Consider the following 22,984-nt stretch of genomic DNA (forward strand, 5'->3'; position numbering starts at 1 on the left):
TAAGTCAATTATTATTGTTGAAGTTGTCACCTAACTTTATCTGCAAAAATCCGAATGCCGCCTCGCACATCCAAAAATAGACGGTTTTTCACAGATCCTTCCTGGTCTATTAGACTGGGAGATATTATACAGAAGTTCAGCCACGATTTTCTAAGTCCTGCCTTTTGCAATACTGGAAGTGTAGACGATGTACTTACAATCTGTGGAAACATCCACAAATTTCCTGTGACATTTTCCTGTAAAAATGAGATTTTCCCAAAAAATAAAAATAGGGTTTTGCGATGAATTTCTAAGTCCTGCCATATCCGTAGATAGACAGGATACTATCGATTTTATGAAGAAAATTTTTTGGGCAGGAGGGTTGCAAACGGGGTAACAGAGTATATATGTATACAAACATGTAAGGAAAATAATGAAATTTTCATGATTTTCTAAGTCCTGCCAACTAAATAAACTAAACATATTTATTTCAAAATGATCAAAAAAAATATTGGCATGACGTCTCCTAATGTTTAAGTATACTTGTCCCTTGGAAAATTCTGCGGAAAATTTTCACCCTGATTCCGTGATTTTCTTAGTCCTGCCTTTAAAAAGTTATAATACTCAAATAAAATCAATACCTTTTCGGGACTCGGCAGGAAGGTTAAACGGTTCTTGTAAGACGGCAGGAGTCCTAGATTTGTAAGAAAATTCGTGAAAAAGTCAACGATTTTCTGAGTCATGCCATTTTGCACATGTTTCAAGAATCTTAATATAAGTCTATTTACAAAGAGGCAGGACGGTTTTATGGTTATTTTGTATACAGGGTGGGGCATTAGTGTGACAAAGTCCAATTACTCGTTTGTCGTAAGATATACGAAAAAAGTTATTTAGGTAAAACATGGGCCACAGATAGGACTATGATTTAACAGTATTTTCTAATATACAGGGCTACCCGTTTTCACAGGGTGACACAAATTTATGTTTTTTTAAATGGAATACCCTGTATATTTCTACATTTGTGGATTCTACTCGATGTTCTCTTTAATAAAATATAGTGTTTTGAAATATACGAGGTAGTTTAAAATATAATTACGTTTTTTTGTTATTTTGTAGGAACATTCACACCCTATATCTACATATTGTTAGTTTGAAATCCAAACTTCCATTAATTTATGTTTAAACAATTTTTAATATAGTCTACTATTGTCAGTTATTAATAGTACACCAAAATGTTTAATTTTAGTATACGGGGTTGGTTGAAACTCGGAATGAGTATTTTCTGAGTTTTCTTAAATGGAACACCCTGTATTTTAGTATTATAATAAAATGGTATTTTATGTTTTTATTTGTTAAGCATTTTCTGTACCATATTTATATATTAATTTCGGCAGTAAATTGATACAGACAGATTACTCAGGTGGTTTTTGGGGTTTCTGAACAAGAATGTCACATTAGAACAGATCTTTACCTGGTGCTCGGGGTGACTAATATACACGCCATATTCTTAAATTTCGAGGCTTTCAGACACTAAAGTGATGCAAGTAGATTACTCGAGGAGTTTTGTGGTTGCTGAACATGAATACGCCATCAGAATCGACCTCCAAAACTCTCTAAATTCGAGATCAGTCACCCTGGGCACCAGGTGCTCCGAGGGTCGGTTGTAATGTCATATTCGTGTTCGGCCATCCCAAAAACCCTCAAATAATCTGCTTGCGTATTCGTAACTCCATAAACCTCCCAAATAACAAAATTTTGCCCTTAATACACTGATTTTGACAGGTTTATGCACTTTTGGATGCATGCTATGCACTAAAATGCAATTTCCACCCATTTTTATATTGTACACCTTTTATTTGAATTTGAAAAAAATAAAAAAAAAAACAAAAAAAGACGGTGTATTTGCCGACTTAAAGCAAGAGTAACTTTTAGTATTTACTAGAATACCTCATAATTTAATACTCTACTCTCAAAAATGTCTAAAAATTTAAAGACCAATAAGTTATGAGATAAAATATCCGTTGATCTACCCAAGACGGATGCCTATGACCAGTACTAGAAATTCACAATTTATAAAATCGATTCATCTCTGGAAGAGAAATAAACGTAGCAGTTTTCGTTTTCCTAAATAGAATTTTTCTAAATTCTTTTAAACTCAAAAAACCAAAAAACGAAAAATTTTTCAAATCGATTTTTCTAGAACACTGCGTATTCTTCTGAATTAAAGCAAAAGTATACCTTTTAGTACAAAACTATCCCAGAATTTAATAATCCAGTGTCAGAAATGCTTAAAAGTTAGGCAGAAAAGTTATTCGATAAAATATCCGTTTCCGTACCCAAAACGGACCCCTATGACCGGTACTAAAAATTGACAATTGATAATTGACATTTGACAATTGACCTCTGGAAGATAAATAAGTGTACCAGTTTTCGATTTTCCAAATAAAAGCGTTCTGCAACTATTTTAAAGAAACTAATTACAAGACTTCGATATGCTTCTTCTAGACGAAGCATATCGAAGTAGAGGTCGTCTGCCAACCAGATGGTCTGATGACATCAAACAGATCGACAGAAACTTGATGCAGACAGCACAGGACAGAAATGCATGGAGAAGACTGAGGGAGACCTATATCCAGCATTGGATAGATCCGGGTTGAATTATGACGATGATGAATTACAAGACGCCATCTTTAAAGAGCTTTAGCTTTCTACGGAAGCATTTTTGAACTAGGTGAATTGAGTTAAATTTTCTTAAAATTATCTGAGGAATCTCCGGTTTTCGTTTGTTATGAGAGCTTCTGGACACCCTGTATAATATAATGGGTAGGTAAATTCCCTACTATAACCAATAAATTGTAAAAATTGTTTATTTACTTTTATTGCGTTTACTTAGATAAAAATATGATCTAATCACTTAAAATAAAGATGTTACAGTTTGCTATTAGATTTGAAAAGTGTGTAAAAATTCCGAGACATTATTCAGGAAAATAATATTTAATAGGATACGATTGTTTTAATGATATACAAATTAATTTTTTGTATTGTTCATCTTTGTGGTTATCCTGCCAAGTTGTAAACGGTTTTAGATTAGTGTTTTTTAAGCATACTCGACATGGTATGACTCAGAAAATTGTGGTGATATGAATATGTTTGTATAACACCCTGAAATAATTTTACAGACACACAATTTAATTTTTTTATACGAAATAACTATACAACCATCCTGCCTCTTTGAAAATAAATTTATATTAACCTTCTTGAGATATGTGCGAAATGGCATGACTTAGAAAATCGTGTAATTTTCCACGAATTTTCTTACAAATTTTTTAACTATATATAGTAAAAAAGGTGTAACTAAACATCCTGCCATTTTGAATAATGTCTACTGAAATTATTTATTTTATAACAAAATTTATTTTATGACTTAGAAAATCACGGAACCAGAATGAAAATTTTATACAGAATTTTCCAAGAAACAAGTGCAGTTAAACATTAGGTGACGTCATGCCAACATTTTTTTTGGTCATTTTGAAATAAATATGATTAATTTATTAAGTTGGCAGGACTTAGAAAATTATGAAAATTTCATTATTTTCATTAAATGTTTGTATATCTGTATACTCCCTTAGTCCTTTTGCAACCGTCCTGCCCAAAAAATTTTCTTCATAAAATATATAGTGTCCTGTTATTCTATGGATATGGCAGGACTTAAAAATTCATCGCAACTCCCAATTTTTTTTTTCATGGAAAATCTAATTTTCACAGGAAAATGTCACAGGAAACCCGTGGATTTTTCCACAAATTGTAAGTACCTTCTCTAACCTTCCAGTATTGCAAGGGCAGGACTTAGAAAATCGTGGTTGAACTTCTGTTAATATCTCCCGGTTTATATAAGCTCAAGAAGGGAAATCCTAACAGTGTTGCCATAGTTACATAAAATATGTTTTCTTGTGAAAATTAAAATCTTTCAATTTTTAAATGTCATTCTTACCCATTTTTAACACAAAATGACTGCTTTGTTACAAGGGTTAGGTCAGTTCTGGTTAGCTTTCGTTACTAATTTTTTCTTCTCCTTTAAGTACCTACCTTATCCTATTCGGAGCTTTGATATCATCATCACTATCTTTACTCTATCTACAGCCCTAAAGAGTTTTATTAAACTGCATTTAAACTAGTCCCTTAAATTTTTCAACCATGACACTATCCTTCTCCCTATACACCTTTAGTTGTTTTATCAATCTTTGCATTTCATATCACTGTCCCCTCATTATGTGTCCGATATTATTTACCTTTAACTTTCTTATTAAGCACACCTTTTCGAATGTTTTTTTGCGAATACTTTAAAAACTATGCATCTAGCTAAAAAAACTATAAAACATTTTTGTAGTTTATAAAAAAACAAAGAGTTCGTTCCTTCATAAATCTTCTAGTTATAATGCAAAAAGAGATATGGTAGGTATGCGAAAAGAGTTTGTTTTTCTTGTGCATGCTCAAATCGGTGTATTCAACTTGAAATAACAGAGAAACGGTCGATTTTAGGTGTATAATGCTGCCAGTACCTTTTGTAGTGCTTGAAAAGACCTTTAAAATGAGCGATATGAAATGTTTATTACATTCAAACTAAGCTAGAGATACTCTAAAAAAAATTGATGACTACTGTATTTTAAGAAAAAATGGGAAGTATATTTAACCACTCATCCACCAGAATCTAAATGCATGGTTTTCCTTCAAAAATTCCTTTTATTATAGTGTTATTTCTATGTTCAAAAGTTGGACGGGTTTAAAATGAATGGTTTTTGAAAAAAAAAAATAAGATTGAATTATAGAGCGCATTTTTAAATTTTCTTAAAAATCTTCCTTTTTCTCCATATAGGTAACTCGAAAATGGTAAGAAATACGAAAAAAATATACTATACAAAAAAATGGAGATGCCCTCTATGATTTAATCTTATTTTTTTTTCAAAAACCATTCATTTTAAAGCCGATTAACTTTTTGAACATAGAAGTAACACAATAATAAAAGGTGTTTTAGAAGGAAAACGATGGTTTTAAATTCTGGTGGATAAGGGGTTAAATATACTTCCCATTTTTTCTTAAAATACATTAGTCATTCATTTTTTTTGCAGCATCTCTCGCTTAGTTTGAATCTAATTGACATTTCATACTGCTCATTTTAAAGGGCTTTTTAAGTACAAAAGGTATTGGTGAAAAAGAACAAACTTTTTTTCACCTACCACATCTCTTTTTGTATTATAACTACAAGATTTATGAACGAACGAATCTCTTTGTTTTTTATAAGCTACAAAAATATTTTATATAGGTAGTTCTTTTAGTTAAGTGCATAGTTTTTAAGGTATTCGCAAAAACCGTCCGAAAAGGTGTCATTTTTTAATGAAAATCACCAATTTTCAACCACGAATAACTATGGAGTTTTCAAAAAATATATATAGAACGGTTTTTTGCTTATAATTATATTCTATAGCCACTTCCGTGGTAATTTTGACCAAAAAATGTCCACCAATTTGAAGGGATGGGAACCGCCCCCAAGATAAAAGCGCCATAGTACTTACACTAAGCGCCAAAATTAACGCACCACCTTAAAAATGGGACATTTTTGAAGTCTCGTATTTTATAAACCTGTGGTCCGATTTTAGTGATTTTTTTAGTATTTTATAATTTTTAGTATTCTTCAAGAATATCGTTGTAATAATATTGTTGCTAAACAGGTAAGTGTCATTGTATACCGTGTGTAAAAATGATAGTATGTTTTTTCCTCAAAGTTCGGAACACCCTGTGGAATATTCTAGCGTATATATAATATTGAAATTAAAACTCAACTGCATCCTTAGGCTTTCTTAACATTTTGCTATTTGATTCATTTGCTTATGTTGCGTAATAAAAAAGTTAGGTACTTTAACAACTAGTAACGTAATTCATCAATAATGTCTTATTTCTAAATAAGTGCGACAAACTTTAAGGGGTAATTCTCCATGAAAAATAATGACCGTTTGATTTATAAACATATATCCGCAAATGCTTTGTTTCCGAGATACGGAGTGTTGAATTTTTTCTTACAAACTGACGATTTATTTACTGCTCTAAAACCAGTTGAGATATGCAAATGAAACTTGGTAGGTTTTAAGAGGTGGTTATTGCGCATTTTTTGGCATACAGTTAAGAATTTTATATTCACCATTGGCGTGCATACGGGGATTATGACCGGGTTATATGACCCGTATGCATGCCAATGGTGAATATAAAATTCTTAATTGTAGCCAAAAAATTCGTAACAACTACCTCTTAAAACCTACCAAATTTCATTTGCATATCTCAACCCGTTTTAGATCACTAAATAAATCGTCAGTTTGTAAGAAAAAATTTAACATCCCGTATCTCGGAAACGAAGCATTTGCGGACATATGTTTATAAATCAAACGGTCATTATTTTTAATGCAGAAATACCCCTTAAAGTTTGTCGCACGTATTTAGAAACACCCTGTATTGATGAAGAACGTTGCTAATTGTTAAAGTTCCTAACTTTTTTGTTATGCAATAGAAGCGAATGAATCAAAAAGCAAAATGTTAAGAAAGCCGAAGGCTATAGTTGAGTTTTAACTTCAATATTTTATAGACGCTGGAATATTCCACAGGGTGTTCCGAACTTTGAGGAAAAAACCAGTGGCGGCTTGTCCTATGAGGCAGGTGAGGCAGTGCCTCACCAGTATATCAATCGACTATTTACCTTATTTCTCTATACCATCCTCAATTCTTTAAATACAATTTAACTTTTTGAAATTTGCTAAATAACTTTTGAGAAAAAAATAAAAATATGTAGGTACGGCCCTGATCTTTGTCCTCCACGTGCGAGTATAGGTGAAGCCGGGTGAAGCAAGCCTCTCATAGTTCCCTTGCCTAGCGTATTACGTTTCGTAAAAGGGACTAATAGACGGAGCTCCGAACCTCAACTGTCAAGAATTTCAGACGCTGATTCAAAATCCTGTGAAGCATGCCTCTTAGTAGTTTTAGATAAGTACAATATAAGCGTATAGGGTCGAACTGCACCGATCTGTTTAATGGATAAAAATTATTGGATATATGTAATTTAGTATGTTAATAATTATAAAAAGCAAGAGGTACCCAATTTAATTTTCTTCTGACTATAATTAATAATTAAAAAATTACTTTTTTTATAAATTAAAAAAGTATGTCGGCCCAGGCAGATATTACACACACCGACAAAATTAGCCGAACACCTTAAAAATGGGACATGTTTGATGTCTTGAATTTCCTAAACCACTGGTCCGATTTGAGTGATTCTTTTAGTATGTTATAGCCTTGTTATTTAAGAATATTGTTGTAATAATATTGTTACTAGACAGGTAAATATCATTTTATACCGGGTGTACCAATCATACGGTGTTTTTTTCTTAAAGTTTGGAACACCCTGTGGGATATTTTAGCATATGTAAAATATTAAAATTAATACCCTATTGTAGACTTAGGCTTTCTTAACATTTTCCTTTTTAATTCATTTATTTATTTGAGATAATAAAAAAGTTATGTGTGTTAACAACTATCCATGTTTTTCATCAATAAATCCTCATAGTAGGGGAGGAAAGTATACTAAATTTGCAGTTACTCGAGCGTTATGGGGACCTATTGGATTGTGAAGAGTATGTGCTAAAATCAGAAAAAGGTTAAGTTAAGTTTTCCAGAAAGTGGGGGACTTCATTTTTTTAATTTAATTTTCCATTTGAAACAATCATTTTTCTCCGATTATAGCGCTATCTATCCATAATTTGAAAAAATGTGTCGAATAAAAGTTGCTTATTTTTACGTAAAGAATCCAAATCTGCAATAAAAATTGGGGGCTCCTATTTAAGATTTTAAATTAAATCCCCCACCCCACCTCTGTGGGGGCTCTTGACACCTCACGGAGAGGGGTGGGGAGTAAATTAAAAATTTTAAATACGAACCCTGCAATATTTCGCGAAATGAACATCAGATCGTAAAACGGCAAAATACACCTATTCAATATTTTTCAAAAATATATCGAATGGCACCAAACACGACCCCCCACGGAGGTAGGGAGGGGGGTTACTTTAAAATCTTAAATAGGAGCCCCCAATTTTTATTGCAGATTGGGATCTTTGGCGTAAAAATAAGCAACTTTTATTCGCAACTTTTTTCCAATTATGGATAGATGGCGCTATAATCGGAAAAAACGATTGGTGGAAATGGAAAATTAAATTAAAAAATGGAGAGTCCTACACTTTTGTGGAGAGTCACACAACTTTTTTTGGTTTTAGCACCCACTCTTCACAATCCAATAGGTCCCCATACCGCTCGAGTAACTGCAAATTTAGCATACTTTCCTCCCCTACTATGAGGATTTATTGATAAAAAGCATGGCTAGTTGTTAAAGCACATAACTTTTTTATTTTCCAACATAAGCAAATAAATCAAAAAAGAAAATGTTAAGAAAGCCTAAGTCTACAATCGAGTTTTAATTTTAATATTTTATATATGCTAGAACAACGTTTCTCAACCTTTTTGAGTCATGTACCACCTACAGTTCTTTTTATTATTTTTGCTACCACCTATATTTTTAGATTGTATTACCAAGACTTACTAAGTACTACTATTTTAATTTTGTTTGTGTTTTGTGTATTACCGCAAATAATGATATGTACCACCAGTGGTACATGTACCACAGATTGAGAACCGCTGTGCTAGAATATTCCACAGGGTGTTCCGAACTTTAAGAAAAAAACACAGGATGATTGTAACACCCGGTATAAAATGACATTTAACTGTCTAGCAACAATATTATTACACCGATATTCTTAACTAATAAGGCTATAACATACTAAAAGAATCACTCAAATCGGACAACAGGTTTAGGAAATTCGCGACATCAAACATGACCCATTTTTAAGGTGTTCGGCTAATTTTGCCGGTGTGTGTATTTTAGATCTTTTGAATCATTCTAAACAAAAAGGTCGTATTTTGTAATTTTTCTCTTAAGTTGATAGTTTTCGAGTTATAAACAATTTAAAACCGAAAAAACAACGAAAGACGTCGATTTTCAAGAGTCAAAAACAAGAAAAAAATATTCTTTTTGAAATTACAAAGTACCTACGTAAATTCAAATTCAAACATTATTCTATCAGTTTTTGATAAGTATCTTGGAGTTATTTCATTTTAAAATATTAGCCTAATAAAATAAAAAAAAAGTCAAAATGTAAATTCGTACAGGTTAAAACAAATTTTATATCAAAGTTTAGGTGGGTACAAAAGATATTTTCAAGAAAGTATCCAAATCATACAAGGGGATCATTGTTTAAATAATTAAAAAGGGGTCATGTTTGAAAAAAACTACTTTTTTAACTGCGGAGGTAATTCATTTATTAATGAAGGTCTATGGGATTTTTTTCTGCAAAGTTGAAGGGTAAATATTTCACATAAGACTTACTAAATTAAATTTGACCCCCTATTTATTTAAATAATTGTATATAAAACTTTAAAAACAAATTTGCAAAAAAATATTTTTAGCGTTTTAAATAAGCACTATAAAATATCTTATTTTACAGACTAGGTTGCGCTATGTTACCAGTATTAAGCAAAAAAAAATTGGTTGAAAAATATTTAATATTTTTTGAGATATTGACTTTGTTTATTAAATGTTACTATTTTTTCAATTGCAAAAACGCGGTTCTTGCCAAAGAAATATTCACCTGCTTATTATCTCATTATTTTTATTTTTATGTATATCTTCGATAAATGTATTGATAAATTCAACTTTCAATTAAACTCTCCCCTAAAATGGCATTTGAAAATTATTCAAATTTGTTTATAATTTGTTTTTTTAATAACGTCGCGGGGATTAAGTATTTTGAAATGCCGTTTCGATAATTGGTTTCCTGGGAATTTTTTACTAATTAACAAAATTTTTTTGTCGTTTTTTCTTCTTCTTTTTTTTCCTTGGAGTTATATTACTACGGGCCCTTTTAGGGTTAAATTTTATTAAGAATGTCGAATCTCTGAGTTGTAGATTCTAGACCTAAAAATATTAAGATTTAACTAAAATCTCTTAAATAAAATGCAGCTACTTACTGAGTTACAGGGTGTTTTATTTAAAAATTTAAAAATTATTGTTACCAAGTACTTTAAAACTATTTGACGTATCCTTATCATACTTGGCAGAAAGTGTGGCTATTATACACCCTACTAAATTGTGATTAATAAACGTTTCTAGCTAGTGCCAGAGGCGTACGACAGGGGATAGTGAATGATTGACCCTTCCCAAATTCTACGCCACTGAGTGAATTACTATTTTAGCGAAATTTTTCGATTTTCCAATACTTTGTATGTAAATAACTTTTTTGGTATCCATAAAGTCATCAGTTTGAGAGATATTGAAAGTTTAAAATGAATTAATGAATGAATCAAAATAACTATGCCGTTTCATTTTTAACGTCCAATATCTCAAAAACTAATGACTTAATCGTTACCAGTAAAGAGTATATTATTTACATATAAAGTATTGGAGAATCGAAAAATTTCGCTAAAATAGTAATTCCCTCAGTAGCGTAGAATTTGGGAAGGGTCAACCATTAACTATCCCCTGTCGTACGCCTCTGGTAGTAGCTAGAAACTTTTGTTTATCACAATTTAGTAGACTGTATAGTATCCACACTTTCTGCCAAGTATGATAAGGATACGTCAAATAGTTTGAAAGTACTTGCTAAAAATAATTTTTAAATTTTTAATTAAAATACTCTGTAACTCAATAAGTAGCCACATTTTATTTAAGTGATGTTAGACCAATCTTAATATTTTTAGGTCTAGAATCTACAACTTAGAGATTCGACATTCTTAATGAAACTTAACCCTAAAAGGGCCCGTAATAATTTAACTCCAAGAAAAATAAAAGAAGAGGAAAAAAAGACAAAAAAATTTATTAATTAGTGAAAAATTCCCAGGAACTTAATTATCGAAACGGCATTTCAAAATATTTAATCCCCGCGAAGTTATTAAAAAAACAAATTATAAAGAAATTTGAATAATTTTGAAATGCCATTTTAGGGGGAGTTTAATTGAAATTTGAATTTATCAATACATTTATCGAAAGTATAAATAAAAATAAAAATAATAAGATTTAATACAGGTGAATATTTCTTTGGCAACAACCGCGTTTTTGCAATTGAAAATAGAGTAACATTTAATAAACAAATTCAATATCTCAAAAAATATTAAATATTTTTGGACCAATTTTTTTTTGTTTAATACTGATAATATAGCGCAATTTCTCCTGTAAAATAAGATATTTTATAGTGCTTATTTAAAACGCTAAAAATTATTTTTTGCAAATTTGTTTTTAAAGTTTTATGTATAATTATTTAAATAAATAGGGGGTCAAATTTAATTTAGTAAGTCTTATGTGAAAGACTCACCCTTTAACTTTGCAGAAAACAATCCTATAGACCTTCATTAGTAATTGAATGACCTTAGCAGTTAAAAAAGTAATTTTTTTGCAAAAATGACCCCTTTTTAATTATTTAAACAATGATCCCCTTGTATGATTTGGATACTTTCTTGAAAATATCTTTTGTACCCACCTAAACTTTGATATAAAATTTGTTTCAACCTGTACGAATTTACATTGTGATTTACATGTAGTGCAATTTTATTTTACTAGACTATATTGTTTTTTTAGTTGCTAATGCAGCCCGATCGCCCGTCTTCCCATAAGGAACCTTCCTCATTAACAATTTAAAAAAGACATTTTAGAGTAGAACATGGAAAAATTTTTACCGGGACCTGATAGAAGAAGGTTTGAACTTGAATTCAGGTACTTGATGATTACAAAAATAATATTTTTTACTCTTTATTTTAAGCCTTGAAAATCGCCATCTTTCGTTCTTTATTCAGTTTTAAATTGTTTATAACTTGAAAACGATTAATTTAGAGAAAAATTGAAGAGCTATTTACAAAAACAACATACGTGTATTTTTAGGATTTCTGTAATTTTTTAGTGTAAAAATACAATTTCTATGAAAGAATTGAAAATTTTAATATTATTTATAGATATTATATCTATAATATTTATAAATAATATTATTAATGTGTATTTCCAAATTATTTTATAGTAATTAGGTTTTTACACAAACAAATTACAGAAATTTTAAAAATACAGTTACCTATGTTGTTTTTGTAAATAGGTCTTCAATTACGAAAGTCCTTTTTTGTTTCGAATGATCCAAAAAATCTAAAATAATATCTGGCCGGGCCAATTTTTTTTTAATTTATTTCATTTTACGTCATTTTTTAATAATTATTAATTACTTATGTCAGAACAAAATTAGATAGGGCACCACTTGTTTTTTATAAATATTAACATACTAAATTACATAAATATCCAATATCGAGCATTAAGTTTTACTTAATATATTGCCTTGCCCAAGTATACTTTCGCTCCTAGAGCATTTTCAGGGACATTTCGTCAAAAAAAGGAAGGTATCCTCGAATGTCATTAATTATCTGAAGTGGTGGCAACTTAAATTAACATATACCTATCTAACAAATACTGAACGTACACTACACTGTAACGTACAAATAGATAAATTTATCTGTTTGTACCTCCATCTTCAAAATGTAGAAGTACCAAAATTACCGGCACTCAAATTTATGTGTTTGTCCTTCGTGTAGTGTATGTTAAGTATTTGTTAGATCAGTGTTTCCCAAACTTATCTAAAGCGCGACCCCTTTTTGTTAAAAAAATTGTTCACGACCCCCCTCCTCATCACCCAAACCAAAATAGCGACAAAAATAGCGTGCCTAATTTACAACTGATGGTTTCTCAAATTTTATTTTTTTTACTGTTTAAATTCAAACTAAATACATTTAAAAAATTCAACTTCAAAATTATTTTAATAATTGCGATCTGTCCCACTAGTACACTAGTAGTACTTCTGCCAGACTAGCATTTACAATAAAAATAAATAATAAAAAGTCGACTGCACATTGTACACCGCGACATCTTTGTGTCTACATCGCAATACTTTTCCATGATATTCGCGAAGGCTCTACTCCTTACTTCGCTACTAGATAGCACTCTGGAACGTTCTCGTAGCCTCGTTTTGACTTTATATAAGCGGCGATGTGCAATGAGACCTCAGTTCGAAACAGCACGTTGTGGCGAATGCAGCGGTATTAAGTAATGAGTAAATATTTTGCGACTTACGTATTCCCGTTTACGTATTTACGTCTACGATAAATTACAAATTATGGATAAGTTTTTAAAAAGAAGTGCAGAACCATCTACGTCTGAAAGTGGCAGTAATAAAAAGAAAAACAGACTTTACAGTGATGAATATCTTAAATATGGTTTTACCATTATTTCCAATAAACCACAATGTGTTATTTGTGGAGAAGTATTGTCAAACGAAAGCATGAAGCCATCAAAGTTACTTCGACATTTAAATAGCAAACATCCAGATAAAAAGACAAACCCGTAGAATTCTTTGAAAGAAAGCTGAACGTCCTTCACAAACAGCAAGATACTTTTCAATTGGCAACCACTACTAACGAAAAAGCATTATTAGCAAGTTATAAAGTTGCTTATCGCGTTGCCAAAACTAGTAATCCGCACACAATTGCTGAAAATCTGATTTTGCCAGCAGCTGTTGAAATGGTACATATAATGATTGGTGAAAAAGAGTCTGCAAAGTTAAAAACAATACCTTTGTCAAATAATACTATCCAAAGAAGAATTAGTGATATGGCAGAAGATATTCAAGCGCAAGTTGTGGAAAATCTTAATAAATGCACGTACTTCTCTCTTCAAATGGACGAATCCACGGATATATCTAACTGTGCCCAATTTATTACGTTTGTAAGATATGATACAAATAATGGCATTCAAGAAGATATTTTATTTTGTTCCCCATTGGAGACCAATACCACTGGAAAATGTTTATTCGACAGTTTTGTGAAACGCACAAGTAAATATGTTATTGACTGGGGAAAATGTATTGCTATATGCACAGATGGCGCTAAAGCTATGACAGGACATCAATCTGGTCTTGTCTAAATCCATCATTAAAGTTGTAAATTCCATTAAAGGAAAAGCTTTACAGACCCGTATTTTTCGAAAAATCTGCGAAGACATGGGTGCTATATTTCAAAATCTTCTTTATCACACCGCAGTAAGGTGGCTTTCAAGGGGCAACGTCTTAAAAAGAGTATTTGACTTAAGAGCAGAGCTTTTAATGTATTTGAAAGATGAGAAGTCCCCATATGAAAATCAATTTTCCGATCCTATTTGGCTTTTGAAACTAGGTTTCCTTGCTGATATATTCGAACAATTAAATATTTTGAACAGTAATTTGCAAGGTCGTGACATTAATATAATTACAGCCACAGATAAAATTAAGGGGTTTATAAGAAAAATCGATTTATGGTCAACTTCACTTGGCAAAAAGCAGCTCGATTCATTCCAGTGCGTTCAGGAAATTATAGAAAATGTATGTTACAGTGCTACAAATTTTAAACAAGTTTATGCAGGCATGCAAGTTACTTTGCTTAATTTAAAACAACAGCTCTGTGATTATTTCCCCGAAGAAATTCAAAACAGTTACGACAGTTGCAGATGGATACTGAATCCGATTTTAGCCGATTCCTTTCAACATGCTGAAATACCAATAAACATGAAAGAACAACTTATTGAAATATCAAGTGATGGAATGTTGAAGCTCCAATTTTTTTCCCAGAACCCGGACGAATTTTGGAACAAAAAGATGCAGGAATACCCTCAGTTGGCGAATGAAGCTGTAAAATGTTTGGTTCCATTTGTAACATCATATTTATGTGAGTTAAGTTTCTCGTCTATGACTGCCATTAAAACAAAAGTGAGAAATCGTCTCGTACTTGAAAACGATATAATTGTGTGTGTCTCAAATACACAGCCTAGATTTGAAAGACTAGTTTCAAAAAAACATTCGCATGGGTCTCATTAACATTGTAATATTTGACTTTATTTTTTTCTTTTACTTTTAAGGACTTTTAATATTTAGTTTTGTTTCGTTTGATAATTAATTGTTAATTTTTATTTACGGGTTTATTAAAATAAAAATACATGATTTAACAAAGTAGTGTTTTTGTCTTATTTTGGAAATTTCCGGCGACCCCCCTAGTACCTCATTGCGACCCCCCAGGGGGTCGCGACCCACACTTTGGGAAACACTGTGTTAGATATATGTTAATTTACCTTCCTTTTTTTGACGAAATGCTCCTGAAGATGCTCTAGGAGCGAAAGTGTACTTTCGAAGATTAAATAAAACTCAGTGCTCGATATCTGCCTTTTATTTCGTAAAAAATAACTTTATTTTATTTATTTTCATTTTATGATTATAATTTTATAATAATTAATTTTCTTTTAAGCACGCTTTTTATAAAAAAACTTAAAATAAACACCAAAAAAAAACAAAATGTGACCCTTAGTGTATTTAACATAAAAATCAATCTTATAATATAATAGTAATTTGTTTTTTGCTTGTTTGTATTGCCCTATATTCAATAGATACATTTACAATATAAGATTGGTTCTAAAATAAAATTATCACGTGTTGGTAGGTGTATATTTTTTGCGTACAATAATTTCATTTTGGCAACTGATTAAACAAAATCAGTTGTTGTCCGTTGTTTTCATGTACCTATTTTCTAATGTAAATTTTGCTTAATATGGCTGTACAACGCTGCATCATTTGCAAGCGTTAAAATAAATACGGCAATGTTCTGTAGATGGCCTCATGTTATGACGTCACAATATCGACCTTTGAATCATTAAAGAGAAGCTAATAATAATAATAATAATATTCCTCAAGTGTAGTGTGCCTCACCATCTTGTACTATCACGAGCCGCCCCTGAAAAAAACATACTATCATTGTTACACCCGGTATACAATGACACTTATCTGTTTAGCAACAATATTATTACATCGATATTCTTGAAGAATAAAGCTATAACAGATTTAAAAAATGACTAAAATTGGACAACAGGTTTAGAAAATACGAGACTTCGAAAATGTCCCATTTTTAAGGTGGTGCGTTAATTTTGGCGCTTAGTGTATATATAGTGTAGACTTTGTTCCTTGATCTATTCCCTACTTACTGTGAAAATATGAAGTAAATCGATGTAGTAGGATGGAATTCGGAGCCAAATACCCTCATTGACTGCCCTACAAGTGTATTTACCATTTACTACCTTCACAGTAATAAATAATTATTTTTTGCAGGTTTTTAGCAGTGGATGGACATGAAGCACCCTTTAAATTTACAACGTGAACTAAAAAAGTTTATTTACAGCGATCTAGAGCTTCATAGGATTCCTCTTGGTTATTTCAACAGGGATGTACGTGGTGTACTAACACATTGCCTTAAAGATGCTTTAAATTTAAAAGTATCGTCAGAAAAGAGGCTATTCGAGATCAATGTTATTATAGACTATCTTAACGACGAACTTAATTTGGGACACTGGTGTAAAGTACCTCTCAAAGTAAGACATTGTTTCACAATATGCAGTTATGTGAAATGCCTCATTCTTCTAAATAGTGGTAGAAATAGCAGACCGAATTTATTGAAGGAATGTCTGAATACTTTGGATATGGGCCTGTTACTAGGAGCTCCATTGGAAGAAAATCCCGATCTTCTAACTGGTTCAGCAGAGTATTTAAGGAAAGAACTGCAAATATATAATGTGGCAGAAAATAAGGCTGATATTAGAGAAAATTTATCGAAAAGAAAAATTGATGAGCCTAATGATTTTATGAACTTAAAAGGAAGGATAGTAGAGTCTGTTGAACGTCCTTCCCTGCAAGAATTCATTGAACAATATTTTTTTGCCCAGCTGCCAGTAAAAATTAAAGGTAGGTGTGTAAATATAGCTGTGTTATATTCCTCTTACATACATATATAGTTGTGTTATATTCCTGTAAGTCCAGCGATGTAAGATTTTTCTCAGGACTTTGAATTATCCAGGTATCTGACAACTTTTTTAGACCTATTGAAAGAAAACCTACCTGTTTTCTGCTAAGAGTTCGGATCTGTTTTTTGATTATTAACAATTTAGTGCAAAAACATGATTTTTAAAACGTTTTTATATACAGTAGAACCTCGATTATCCGTCAGGGCACCGGACCAAGGGTATGACGGATAATCGAAAAGACGGTTAACAGAACATTAATAAAATTAAAAATTTATAGTACAACTGTTAAATTTCATTTGTATGGTTTGTTTGACAAAATAAGAGGGATTTGTGTTCGTACAATCGAATCAATTTAAAATATTCTGAAATATTTTGTTTGTTTTACTGTTGCTTCACATTTTGCGACGGCTGAATTTCTAGTCCGTTCTTTAACGGTAAAATATTGCAAAACCTCTAAATTTTAAAGAACCGCTTGGATTGACATGAAATTTGGCATACACATAGCTAACAAGTCAAAGAAAAAAAGTGATATTGTGCCGATATGTGTTATTGCCCTGGGGGTGGTTTTCACCCCCTCTTGGTGGTGAAAAAATATTCGTCCAAAGAAAGTCAGAAAAAGGATAAACTGGATAATTTTAAGTAACTTTTGTTCTATAGAGTTTTTTCACTAAGTCAATACTTTTCGAGTTATTTGGCAGTGAATATGTTCATTTTTTCAACAAAATAACCACGCTTTTAGACGGTTTTTCGCAAATAACTCAAATAGTAAGTATTTTGTCGAAAAAACATTCTTAGAAAAAATATAGCCTGTAAACAATTAAAAAAAAATGAGTAGAAGCAGAGTTATAGCTAATGAAAAATAGGTTCATATTCGTCAAATTCCAAATGGAATATTTTAACGTGAAATAACCAAAAATGAAGCACTTTTCGGGGAAAACTCACTACAACTTATTTAAAGTGTTTAAAAAAAGCTTCATTTTTGTTTTATAAAAAAAATTTCTAGCACCAAAATTAAACAAGTTACGCTCACAATAAAGTTAGTCCCTTTTGGTTTTGGTAAAAAAATCGAGAAAAGCACCCCCTAATTAGTATCTTAAATGAACTTAATCGTTACGACTTCACAAGTTTCTTGACTCGTGTATATATTGTTTATATGATCTGTAAGTTTCATCGGTTCAAAGTACTTATTATTGAAAGGGCTGTAGTTAAAAGGGGCTGAACGAGTCACTGATCACGAATGTATGCAAATTTAGAAACACCAAATCTTAATCAATTTTTGTCTAACAGAAAAACAAAAAAATACATGATATTCAGAAAAGCCAATCTGACTTTTTTTATTTTTCGAGATTTTTGGTATTTCTAACTATTTTTCAAAATTTAAATTTTTAAAAATTTTATTTTGAAACCAAATTTTTTTAAAAATAAGCACTTTGAATCGATGAAACTTACAGATCATATAAACACAACATAAGTAAAATAATTTGTGGAGCGGTAACGATTAATTTCATTTTAGTTGCTAATTAGGGGTTGGTCTTCCCGATTTTTGTTTGCAAAAACAAAAGGGACCAACTTTATTTTGAGCGTAACTTGCTTAAGTTTAATGCTAGAAACTTTTTGTAAAAACAGAAATAAAGATTTTTTAAAACACTACCACAGCTATTTCTCAGTCGGAATTATTTTTATATTATTAGTTGGTTTGATTTAGATGAGCATGAGACATGACAATTCAAATAAAACACTAGATAACTATAGAGAATATAATGTCAACAAAATTTTAAGTCCCTTTTTACATACAAATATTAATTTTGATTTCAATAGTTTATAAGAACAAAAGTAAGTAATTAATTAAAAAAAAAATAAACCAGAACCAGCTGTTTCCTTCACATAAATATAAAAATCATTGTATTTTAGTCCCCTTTTTAGACCCCTTAACCCAATCTAAATTGTACCTTGTTCTTTCTTGTTTTCTCCCATAAAATAAAATAAAATCTATTACCGTCCTTATTTCCTTCAATAAAAAAAATCATTTTGTCAAAATGTCACGTCAAATATCGAACTTCTAAATAAATCTGCCAAATTTATTATTTCCAATATACTGAATAAATGTAAATCTGGTAAATAAATGTACTTCTATTACTTCTTTGAAGCCTCAGGATCGATAAATACATACAATTACTGAATACCGGAACACCCTTTAACATACAAAAGGGTCTATTACACGACTCTCAGCCTGGCCATTAATAAACATCGAATTAATCTCTAGAGGATTTTCCAAGACAAATCTTTACGTGCCCCAAATTTCCAGCACACCAACGGATACCTCAATGAGAGAATTCCCAGTACATCCCACCAAAGGATTGAAAAAGTACCATTTCAATTAAAAAAACTGGGAATCCAAATCGCCGACCAGGCTTCAAGTGCTTTCTCAAAAATGTTTATTGAAAAGAATGAACGTTGTTGATTTGCTAACAAGGCGTTCAAAACAAAAAACTCTACAACAAAAATCTTCTCTCACTGACTCACACAAAAAGCATATACATCCAAACATACAAATTATACATCCTCCAAGGACAAAATAATCGGTTATAAACAACCAAAACTCAACAAACGTTACTACTAAATTTTCAACCGTAATAACTCCACCTTTCCTTCCGGAAAAAAAATTAAGTTTCTTTGAATTGAATCCCAAAGAAACTTGTTAAAAATACATACTATGTTACACTATCTACATCAGAATCCGATTCAACGTGGCTATCAGAGTTCTGTGGGTGAGGTTTCAAGTCTTTCACATGCCAGTGACCAATAGACTTACCATTATCATTTATTAATTCATATGTACAATTACCAACCTTACGCTTTACTCTAAAAGGTCCAACAAATCTATCAGCAAACTTAGATGTAAAATAATTAGCTTTATCAGACAGAACATAGTTCTTTTTCCAAACTAAATCATTTCCCTTAAAATGAACATCCCTTCTTCTTAAATTATATCTTTCTCTGGTGTTATCTGAAGCTTTATCAATCCGCTTCTTAACCCAGTCTCTCAACCTATTCATATTTTTAGAACGATCATACACACGTTGTTTATTTTCTTCATTCCCTATTTTTAGATGATATTCACTTCCATGAGTCATCATCTCACAACCAAAATTAATGAAGTATGGTGTTTGACCTGTCACCTCATGTTTGGCAGTTCTAATAGCACAACCTAGTTCAGGTAAATTAACATCCCACAACCTATGATTATCTTTAACATAAGCCATCAACATGGTTTTCATGATACGATTAATTCGTTCAGTAGGGTTTGGATGAGGGGTAAAATTTGGAGTAAAAAGAAATCTGATTCCAAACTCTTGACAAAAAGATCTTAGAACATTACCTTTGAACTGACTTCCATTATCACATTTTAAGACTCTGGGAACACCAAACAAAAGAAATACATTTTCTTTTAAAATTTTACTTATAGAAGTGGCAGTTGCCTTTCTCAGAGGGAATAAAAGAGGAAATTTACTGAACTTATCAGTAACTACCAAAATCCAAGCATTACCAGCTGAACTTCTGGGCAATGGTCCAAATAAGTCCATACTGATGATCTCCCAAGGCTTTGTGGGTTCGACAGCCTGTCCCATATGTCCTGCAGGACTTTTCTGTTCAGGCTTTGTCCTTAAACAAACCTCACATTTCCTTATATATTTCGTAATGTCCATTTTCATAAAAGGCCAATAGAAAAGGCGAGATACACGATGAAATGTTTTGTAGATACCTAAATGACCTGAAACACAAGAATCATGACACCTCTGAAGTATCTTATCTCGAAAATCTTTTGGAACTACAAGTTTCCAATATTCACAATCATCTCTTAAACTCGGAAAATCTTGATCAATATATTTATACAACTTATTATTTGCTAGTCTCCATCTGACAAATTTTAAAGGATTTTTATTTACATTATTACACATTTTCTTATACCATTTATCACTGGTAGAAGAAAAATCATATTCGTCACATTCGGGGTTTATTGCTTGAACATTACTTATTTCTACAGAATTTATCATATGTACACTATCAACAGGTAGTTCTAAAGCTCGCGAAAGGGTGTCAGGAACTATGTGATCCTTACCTTTGCGATGCAGTACTTCATAGTCAAACTGTTGCAGACGTAAGGCCCATCTACCAAGCCGTCCTTGAGGGTCCTTCAAATTGTCCAACCATAACAACGAGTAGCAATCAGTGATTACGTAGAACTTATAACCATCTAGATAAGCTCGTAAAGTTTCACACGCCCACAAAACACAGAGGCATTCACGCTCAACACTGCTATAGTTTCTCTCGGCTCTATTTAGAGTTCTAGACAAATAACAAATTACATGTTCAGTTTCATCATACTTTTGAGTAAGGACAGCTCCAAGACCATACGCTGACGCATCAGTTTGTACGTAAAAAGGTTTGTCAAAATTAGGACTAGACAAAATAGGTGCTGAGACAAGAGCGTCTTTAATACTTTGAAAAGCTTCCTCACAAGCTTTGTCCCAAACGAACTTCTTGTTCTTTTGTAATAATCTACACAAAGGTGAAATAAGATCTGAATAACTATTTACAAACTTACGATACCATCCTATAACTCCAAGGACTCTTCTGACTTCAGTGACATTGGTGGGTCGTGGAAGATTCACAATGGCCTCTACTTTTGCCGGATCTACAGACAGACCACTAGAGTTAACAACATAACCCAAGTATTTAAGTTCTGACACACAGAAAGAACATTTTTCTTTATTAAGGGTCAAATTGGCTTTTTTCAATCTGGCAAAGATTTCTGTCAAGACTTCGACATGTTTATCGTAAGTTGACGTAGCCAGACATATATCATCTAAGTACACAAAAACATACTCAGAGAGTTCAGGACCTAATAGATTATCTACTAATCTTTGAAACGTAGCTGGAGCGTTGTGCAATCCGAAAGGCATACGACAATACTGGAAAAGTCCACGCCCTGGCACAGTAAACGCCGTGTACTGCTTGCTCTCTTCAGTAAGACCCACCTGCCAATAGGCACTCTTAATGTCCATTGTTGACAAATATCTAGCTCCACCTAACTTACTTAAAATGCTATTTATATAGGGTAAAGGATAAGCATCACGCTCAGTAACACGATTTACTTTCCTTTTTTTTTTTTTTTTTTTTTTTTGGGAGGTGAGAATCTTCTAAAGACTTCTGGGAAGGTGTCCCAGGTGTGTTGGATTCAACTCTCTACGCCTAACCGTAGCAAGCCGCCTACCAACTAAACTCACCTCCTCTTTCTCCAACCGGCGGGCCAGGAACCGACCTTAGCGGGCATAGCTCTGACCCACCAGCTTTGCTCGTCACCCCATCTAGCACTCTCTGCGTGCGCTCTGTGACTGTCATGACAACCCGGTTTCGCCACCCCATCCACGCATGCAGCCAGCCAGGGTCCGTAAGGCAACCGACCTATCTGCATGATAATGGGTGAGGAGGCGCGACCACGCTATCATCCCATCCACCGTAAACTGGCAAAGAATTACTAAACAGCCAGTGAGAACAACTAAACTTTCATTCCCCACCCCCTGTAGGAGTGGCCCATTCATCTATACACTCACAACATAAGATATAAACACATGAAAAACAAAACATCTAACATTTACTAACACTAGGATTAAAAATCCTTTTATTTTAAAGGACACTGCCCCGGCAGAAGTGGGAGTTGTATATTGACTGCCCACCCCGGTCGGTGCAAAACGACACATGTTCAAAAGAAATACAAACAGATTATCTTTGTTGGAGTCTCCTCTCTCTTTCTTCCTTATGCTTCATCGTTTCAGTGACAAATCCAATGATCAAGTCAAACATTTTTTCATTCATAATGGCTTTATGCATTAATTCTTGGGGCTCACCCAGAGGGGACCCCATCCTCAGCTGCAGCGAGGTTCGCCCTGCATGATATACAGGGCATACGAATATCACGTGGTACGCGTCATCTACCACTCCACACTCGGTACACAG

General features: G+C 32.3%; 1 protein-coding gene across 4 annotated transcripts in view; it reads left to right on the top strand.

Moving 5' to 3' along the window:
* The window catches only part of LOC126891953 (bifunctional peptidase and arginyl-hydroxylase JMJD5-like), an 82,116-nt gene that overhangs the window by 11,109 nt on the left and 48,023 nt on the right, over nt 1-22,984 (top strand). For 3 of the 4 annotated variants that reach the window (XM_050661306.1, XM_050661305.1, XM_050661304.1), the window contains exon 2: nt 16,278-16,907. In XM_050661306.1, coding sequence (XP_050517263.1) covers nt 16,292-16,907 — 616 coding nt within the window. In that variant the 5' untranslated portion in view covers nt 16,278-16,291. Of the gene's footprint in view, nt 1-11,698; nt 11,834-16,277; nt 16,908-22,984 lie in introns of those variants that run through there. The other variant, XM_050661307.1, reaches the window with a different exon arrangement.

Source organism: Diabrotica virgifera, chromosome 9 (assembly GCF_917563875.1).
Source record: "Diabrotica virgifera virgifera chromosome 9, PGI_DIABVI_V3a".
In the NCBI taxonomy this organism is placed as follows: Eukaryota; Metazoa; Arthropoda; class Insecta; order Coleoptera; family Chrysomelidae; genus Diabrotica; species Diabrotica virgifera.